The 8,210-nt window shown below is 64.3% G+C and overlaps 1 protein-coding gene across 1 annotated transcript; it reads left to right on the top strand.

The window, feature by feature from the left end:
* Positions 1-1,480: 1,480 nt before the first annotated feature.
* On the top strand, positions 1,481-7,007 carry AOC1 (amine oxidase copper containing 1; the record flags this gene model as incomplete). The annotated part of the gene is made up of 7 exons (XM_080609655.1): positions 1,481-1,721; positions 2,945-3,189; positions 3,632-3,788; positions 4,001-5,572; positions 5,776-6,064; positions 6,500-6,632; positions 6,729-7,007. 7 exons carry the CDS (start codon positions 1,481-1,483, stop codon positions 7,005-7,007), a joined length of 2,916 nt encoding a protein of 971 aa, XP_080465781.1.
* Positions 7,008-8,210: the final 1,203 nt, after the last annotated feature.

The raw sequence follows: 8,210 nt of genomic DNA on the forward strand, positions 1-8,210 counted from the left end.
CAAGCCCCGTCCAACCTGGGTGCCTGATTGGTGCCTTCAGAAGCCGGTGTTGAGCCTGTTTGGTGTCATGGTAGTGGCAACATCGTGCTCCTCACAGACAGGAATAATGTGGATGACATGTGCAACACCGGCAGATTCTCTTGTCCTTTCCCTGGTGGTTCCTCCTCCTGCAGGAGCGCACCTTAGGGTATCTCTGGGGAGGACACCTACACCAGTCGTGTCTGATGGTAGCTGTTGAGGGGCAGCACAAGAGCATGACGGATGCTCAAAACCCTCTTCCTGACTCCCCACTGCTGATCCAGGAGACACTGAGGACACAGGCCACCCCGTCACACATCTGCTCACACTGCTGGGGTGTGCAGGAGGCTTGGAACCGTTTGCTGGCTGCACCGTGAAACACAATTTCCTGCTCCACACAACCCCCCTGCAGCCTGTTTCTGGATAGAGGAGGATAAAACCTGCAGGGGTAAACCCCTCCCACCGCACCACACTCCCTTAAGCTCCGCAGGCTTCATCTATCGGGTTTATCCAGCCACCTCAGCCGTTTCCTTCACCTCTCAGCCTTCCTCTTGCCTCTCCTTTGGCGTCAACGCCATGAGCTCTGCCCCGGTTGCTGCCCGGCCAGAGGAAGCGCAGGCCTCCGCTCTCCCACAGCCATTTATCATCTGTGCCACACTGTGTGTGTGGCTGATAATCCGCTGTGAGACATAAACACCCGCTCAGAGGTTTTGTTTCAAAGGCTCCTTTGATTCCAGACATCCTCATGTGGTTTCCTCTTATAGAAACGGAAGAATTCTTCTTTTGAAACCAGAACAGGTTCCCAGATCCTCAGGGAGGGTGAGTTTATAACTCAGCTGCTCTGCTGGAGCTGCGATGATAAACGCTCCCATGCTTTGGGAGCAATTGGGGTCACTGATGAGGAATCGCTGTCTCTGCACTTCTGGTTTTAAACTGCTGCTAAAGCACTCTACGGCCACAGCTTTGCCCTGATAGTGCCAATAAAACAGCGAACACAATGCTGTTAACAGCCACGTGGATTTAGGAGGAGTTTCTATAGCTGCCAAGGTGCTCCTGGTTAACCTGTTTTGCTCGGCAGGGGTCGTTGTGTCCTCCTGTGTCACCAGCGATGTCACCCAGCCTGCCTGCCGCATTCCCTGGTACCTTCTGGGGCTCTGGCTTTCAAAGAAGAACTTTTGCTCCCCCCAAAACAGGAACTTCCCCGCGTTTACTTGAGAGACACCCCTGCCCTTCCTCAAAGGCCACAGCTGCAGCGGCCCTACACCTCCCAGCTATATAACATGATAACCGTGGAGGGCAGTGCGAAGGGGTGAGGGAGTTCCCTGCTCCCTCGGGACCATCCAGGCACGATGGCAGGGTGCCCGCAGGCAGGGTCGGCCCCCACCAGCCCAGCCCAGGTCCTGCTGCGTCCCGGGACTGGGGTGTCCCAGGGTACCCCGCATCCTGACCAGAAAGCGTTGCCATGGCGATGGCGGACGATCTGCCCGGACAATGGGAGCTCTGCGAGGGCCCTGGAGCATCCTGCCCCTCTGCGGTGCGACTTGGAGGGGAGGATGTGGTTGCTATAGTGACCGAGGAGGCGTTGCTGTTGGGAGGGCGCGAGGGGGCGGGGCTAAGGGGAGGCGTTGCCATGGGAACAGCGAGGGATGGGGTAGTGGTGGTGCAGGGACGCGTTGCCATGGGGATGGAGTGTCGGGTAGGGGGTACGTTGCCATGGGGATGGGGTGTCGCTGCAGGGATGGAGGGGGTCCTGGAGACGTTGCCATGGAGACAGGATGTAATCATGGGGATGGGGAGTCATGGAGACATTGGTATGGGGATGGGGTGCAGCCATCGGTACCACTGGAAGGGTGGGGAGTGCATTGCTATGGGAATGTGGTGCTGCTGTAGGGATGGAGGGGGTCAGAGACACAATGCCTCGGGGATGGGGTGTAGCCATGGTTACCAGAGGGGTATGGGGTGCATTGCCATGGGGATGGGTATAGGAGGAGCAAGCAGAGGCCTCCTCACCATGGAGTAGTGCCAGCTGCAGCCATCCCAGAGCCCGGGGTCCAGTGCTGTGCTCTCAGTCCATACTCTATGCTTAGACCTGGCCTTTTGGAACTGGCATCCCTGCAAATCCCCAAGCTTCCACTGGCTTCCCGGCAGCCCCATCAGCACTGGCTGGCTGGCTGTTCTCCATGACAGCCTTCTCGGCCATGCCAGGGGTTGCTGGGGCAGTTATTCCAGTTCAACCACCGGCCAAAGCCAAACCACCATGTTTTCCAGCACTCCCAACACCATCACCACCGGTGTCCAGCAGCTCTTCTCAAACCCAGGTGCTGCAGAGCACTTTTTCACATGCCATTCCGCACCTTGCTATGCCATGCTGCACTGTGTCATGCCATGCTGCACCATACCGTGCCATTCCATGCCGTGCCATGCCATTCCATGCCGTGCCATGCCATGCTGTGCCATGCCATGGCCTCGCTCCATAGCACAGCTCCAGGAGCAGGGAGGACACTCGGTGGATACATCCCAGCTCTGGGTCCACCCCCCGGTGTCCCCGCATGTTGGACAGGGTCTGCCACCTCTGTGTGCAGGAGCACCATGGCCATGGTCCCATGTGGGTTCATCCCGATGCTGTTATCTCCTGTCCCTGAAGTTTGATCTGGGTGAGGCCGTGACTGGCAGCACGCCGGGGCAAGGAGGGGGGCAACGACCGGGTGGCCGCGGGGCCAGGGGCTGTGCCGGGTGTTCATTAACCCGCAGGGGCCGGGCCTGCATCCCCACGCGTGGGGGTGACGGGGGGAGGGGCAGCACCCCCATTCCCAGAGCGGGGGGGACGGGGGCACCCTCGGGGTGTGCCCGGTCCCGGGGTCCCTCTTGCTCCCCCCCCACGCGTGGGGCCCCTCCCCGCAACACCCCCCCCGCATTGGCGTGTCAGGAGCACGGCAGCGAGCGGTGCGGGAGCGCGCAGGTGCGGAGCGGAGGGCGCAGAACGGAGGGGAGGGGGAGCTTGGGAAACCCTTGCTGGGGGGGGGATCCCCGGGGAGGCGGGATCGGGCGGCCGCAGCCTTGACCCCGGGGGGGGCGGAACAGGACGGAACGGGACGGGACGGGATGGGACGGGACCGGGGGGAGTGGAACGGGCGGGCAGCGCGCACAGGCCGGGCTGCAGAACGCGGGCAGGTGAGGGGGGGACCGGGAGGTGGCGCGGGGGGGGCTGTCTCTCTGGAGTCGGGACCCCGGGGTCCCACAGTAGGGCTTGCACTGTTCGCCCTGGGGGGGGTTCGGGTCGGAGTTGGGATCCCGCAGCTGCTTGGGGTGCAGCCCCCCCCCGCTCTCCGGGTCCTCCACCAATCTCAACCTGCTTTTGGGGTGACACGGGGGGTTTGGGCACCGGTGGAATCCAAGGGGAGCAGCCCCACAGCAGTGGCACTTGCGGGGGTTCGGTGGTGCCACTGTTCTGATGCCTGGAGGTGGGAACTACTGTTTGTCCCAGCACCACACAGGCCCCTCCCTGCCTTAAAAGCCCCTGACCCACCAGCCAGTGACCCCCACAGCCAAAGCTGCCACATCAGGGCAGGCTCTGGCCGTTTTTGGGGTGTCACCGTGTGCCCATCCCATCAAGCACCCACAGCCAGAGGAACAGTGGGCACTGAATGGGGTGCTGGTGGAGAGGAGCCCCAATGTCACAATGGCTGCCCAGTATCCCCAGGGATTGGTGGCTCCCATGGGACTGGTGCTAACACTCAAAGGGATCCATGCTTCCTGGAACAGGAGAGCCAGTATGGCATGGCATGGTGCATGGCCTGCCTCACTGGCACAGTGTTGCAGGATGGGATGGCACATGCTGTGGTCACACCATGGTGCCCATGCTGGTGTCCAGGGCTGCCAGCAGGGATGTGGTATTGGCTGCTCCCTGTACCCAGGACAATGGTGGTCACTGCAGCTGCAGGCAGGGCCATGGCCCCATGGTCCACAGCTCCCTCTGTCCCAGGTCCCCCAAGGATGTGGCTGCTCCGGCTCGCCTGGGCACTGCCCGTGCTGGCCATGGCATCCAGCTCTGGCCCCAGCCCCAGCGCCGGCCCCACTGAGCTGCCTCCAGACAAGGCTTCCATCTTCGCCGACCTGTCTGCGGCTGAGCTGCGTGCTGTGCGGACCTTCCTCATGAGCCGCCTGGAGCTGGGGCTGTCCCCGAGCCGCGGGGGGCCCTTGGCCAAGAACACCCTCTTCCTGGTGGAGCTGCTGCCCCCCAAGAAGCGGCTGGCCCTGCGCTACCTGGACCACGGTGGCCGCCGGCCCCGGCGCCAGGCTCGGGCCGTCGTCTTCTTCGGTGGGCAAGCGGAGCCCAACATCACCGAATTTGCTGTGGGGCCCCTTCCCCGGCCCAGCTCGTACCGGCCGCTGCGGTTCAAGGGCAGCCGCACCGTGCCCTTCACCGCGCGGCCCATGACGCAGCTGGAGTATGAGCTGCTGCACGGCGTGCTGGTGCAGGCGATGGAGCCGCTCCACCGGCTGCTGCTCGATGCCACTGGCTTCTGGTTCCACAACTGCTCCCAGCGCTGCCTGACCTTCTCGGACATCGCGCCACGGGGGCTGGTGTCCGGTGAGCGCCGGAGCTGGCTGGTGCTGCAGCGCTTCGTGGAGGGCTTCTTCCTGCACCCGGTGGGGCTGGAGGTGCTGGTGGACCACCGGGACCCCGACCCACGGCGCTGGGCAGTGCAGCGGCTCTGGTACAACGGGCGCTACTTCTCCAGCCCGCAGGAGCTGGCTGAGCGCTATGAGCGCGGCATGCTGGCGGTGGCGCGGCTGCCAGAGCCCCCATCACAGCAGCTCTTCTCCAGCTACGAGCCCCGTGGGCGCTTCACCACTGGCACCCCCACCGGAGTGCACGGGGCCAAGGTGTGCGAGCCCCAGGGCCGGCGGTACCGGGTGCGCGGCAACCAGCTGGAGTACGGTGGATGGAGCCTGGCTTTCCGCTTGCGCTCCTCTGCCGGGCTCCAGCTCTTCAACCTGCGCTTCAATGGGGAGCGCGTGGCCTACGAGGTGAGCGTGCAGGAGGCCATTGCCTTCTATGGTGGCCACACGCCGGCCGCCATGCAGACCAAGTACATGGACGCTGGCTGGGGAATGGGTGCTGTCACCTATGAGCTGGCCCGCGGCATTGACTGCCCTGAGGTGGCCACGTACCTGGATGTGCACCACTTCTACGATGCCGATGGGCCCGTGCGCTTCCCACGTGCCATCTGCATCTTCGAGCTACCCACCGGAGTCCCGCTCCGCCGCCACTTTGATAGTGACTTCCAGGGAGGGTTCCACTTCTACGCTGGCCTGGAGGGGCAGGCGCTGGTCCTGCGCACCACCTCCACTGTCTACAACTACGACTACATCTGGGACTTCCTCCTCTACCCCAACGGCGTGATGGAGGCCAAGGTCCACGCCACCGGCTTCATCCATGCCACCTTCTACACACCACAGGGCCGGCGCTATGGCAGCCGCGTCCACAGCCACGTCCTGGGCAACCTCCACACCCACCTCGTGCACTACAAGGTGGACCTGGACATCGCAGGTGCAGCCCCCTGCTGCCCCCCAGCTATGGGGTGGGCGCTGGGTAGTGGGACCAGACCCCACATGTTGAGCCAGGGGACTGGGAGGCTCAACCCAGGCAAGCGCCGCTGCCTGGGCACGGCATGGACCCTCTGAAGGTGTCCCCCAGCCACGGTGGCACCTCTGCAGGGTCCTCGCCGTGCCTCACGGCCTCTCTGCTTGCAGGCACTGGCAACAGCTTTGAGACGATGGACGTGCGCTTCGAGAACATCTCCAACCCCTGGAGCCCGGGTGCCCGCGTGGTGCAGCCCTGGCTGCACCGGCAGCCCCGCCACAGCGAGCGCCAGGCTGCTTTCCCCTTCGGCACGGCGCTGCCGCGCTACCTGCTCTTCTACAACCCGCGCCGGCGCAACCGCTGGGGCCACGCGCGCAGCTACCGCATCCAGCACAGCTCCCACGCCGGGCCCGTGCTGCCGCGCGGGTGGCAGGAAGAGGAGGGAGTCTCCTGGGGCAGGTGGGGGCGCCGGAACCAGGATGTGGCTATGGACAGACCCACTGTGTGCCCAGCAGTTGGGGTCACAGTGTGGGCACCTTCCCCTGTGCCACTGGCTCCCTGCTCTGCAGCCTGAGCTGGTCACAGTCATGGTCACTGCTGGGTGCTCCCCATAGAGACCCCAGTTCACACCCAGAACAGGCACCAACATCCACCCAAGGGGCACTGTGAGCACCCCAGTTGTGGGAACCATGGGCCCCCTGGCCTGGCACAGGGGGGATGCAGTGGTGGCCTCACCAGTGCGCATTGCCACCTCAAAAGCTAAGATGCCCCAGGACTCCCTGCCAGCCCTGGGTATCTCCACATGGTTGGGTGATTGGTAGCCCGGGCAGGGGTGGGAGATGGGTCCTGCTCCTGGTGCCATCAAAGGGCCTGATCCTGCCCTGTCCCATGCAGGTACCACCTGGCCGTGACGCGGCACCATGAGAACGAGCCCACCAGCAGCAGCATCTATGCCCAGAACGACCCCTGGGAGCCCCTGGTCAGCTTTGAGGGCTTCATCCGCAACAACGAGAGCATCGATGACCAGGTGACAATACGGGGATGGAGCTAGGGAGTCAGGCCCCACCGGCACTCACAGGGGGACCACTGTGCCCCACTGATATCACCGGTCCCATCCACACAGGACCTGGTGGCCTGGGTGACCGTAGGATTCCTGCACATCCCGCACGCCGAGGACATCCCCAACACAGCCACACCTGGCAACGGCGTTGGCTTCTTCCTGCGACCCTTCAACTTCTTCGATGAGGACCCCTCGGTGGCCTCGCAGAGCCCTGTCATTGTCCGTCCCCTGGACCCCCCCACCTTCTCCCGTGTTGAGATCCAGCGCTGGACACCCGCCAGCCCCGGCCCCTGCGTTGGTCTGGAGCCCTTCACCTACAATGGCACCTACCGGCAGGAGTGATCCGCCACGGTGCTGGTGGCAGCACTGGGGACACCCTGTGCCATGGGGACACCTGGCAGTGCCATGCTGTGTCCTGGGCTCAGTAAAGGCGATGCCACCTCCTCTGGCCCCATCCCTGCATGGGCCTTATGGCGGCCCTGGCACTGCCTTGGGCATGAGTGCTGGCCTGGGCACCAGGAACGTCAAATCCCACCAATTGGCTGTTGCAATATTTAATTCCACCATAGTTCAAGGTTCCCCACCCTGCACCACACTCCTGGCCCTCGTCCCTGTCCCAGATGGGGTGTGCACTGGTGTCACCCCATGGCAGCATGCCACCATCCCAAGTCTCCATGGGGTGCTGCCTATTCCATCCCTGCGGCGGTGCTGCAGCTCTGCCATGCCCCCATCCCGTGGCGCAGGCGCACACAGAGCCGGGGTGTCCGTCCGGTTTATTGGGGGGGCACCTACCGCGGAAGGCGACATGCAGGGCGGTGTGAAACGGCAGGGTGGGCACACGCAGCGCCCGGCTACGGAACAACGGCACGAACACAGCACACGCTATGGGGCGAGCAGCTGGGGAGGTGGATGGGTGGTGGGTGGGCAGGAGCCCCCCAACCCCGGCCCTGCCTGCGCCCCCTCCCCACCGCGGCGTCCCCTTCTCTGTGCGTGGGGTGGCACCGCGGGCTGGGGCGATGCTGGGGGGCTGCACCCCCTGCCCTGTGCCACCGGTTGTGCTGGGGAGCAGCTGGGGGGACTGGGGGGCACCGGTGGGAGGTGCGGGGAGGGGATCCCACCACCGCCCCAGGCACACACACAGACACCCCCAGCCACAGGGTCACCACAGCCGGGACACAGACAGGGGGGGACACGGCAACCCTGCCCCGTGCTGCGGCTCAGCGCACGCGGTGTGCACATGCACATGCATGCACACACGTGCCATGGCAGGTGGGAAGCACGGTTGGGGTAGACGTACATACAGACACATATATGTGTAGGGGCACGGGGGGGCAGTGCGTGGAGCTCCCCCCGGACACGAGCACGCACACACACACACACACATGCACACACATGGGGGGAGTGCAGGCAGGCAGACCCGCAGCACACGTGAACACGCATGACACACGCACACACACGCGTGCGCACCCCCGTGCAACCTCCCCCCCACCGCCGCGCTGCCTCTGGCCGTGGGGGTCTGGCTGGGGAAGGGGCTGCGGCACTACC

Source organism: Psittacula echo (assembly GCF_963264785.1).
Source record: "Psittacula echo genome assembly, chromosome: 2".
Lineage (NCBI taxonomy): Eukaryota > Metazoa > Chordata > Aves > Psittaciformes > Psittacidae > Psittacula > Psittacula echo.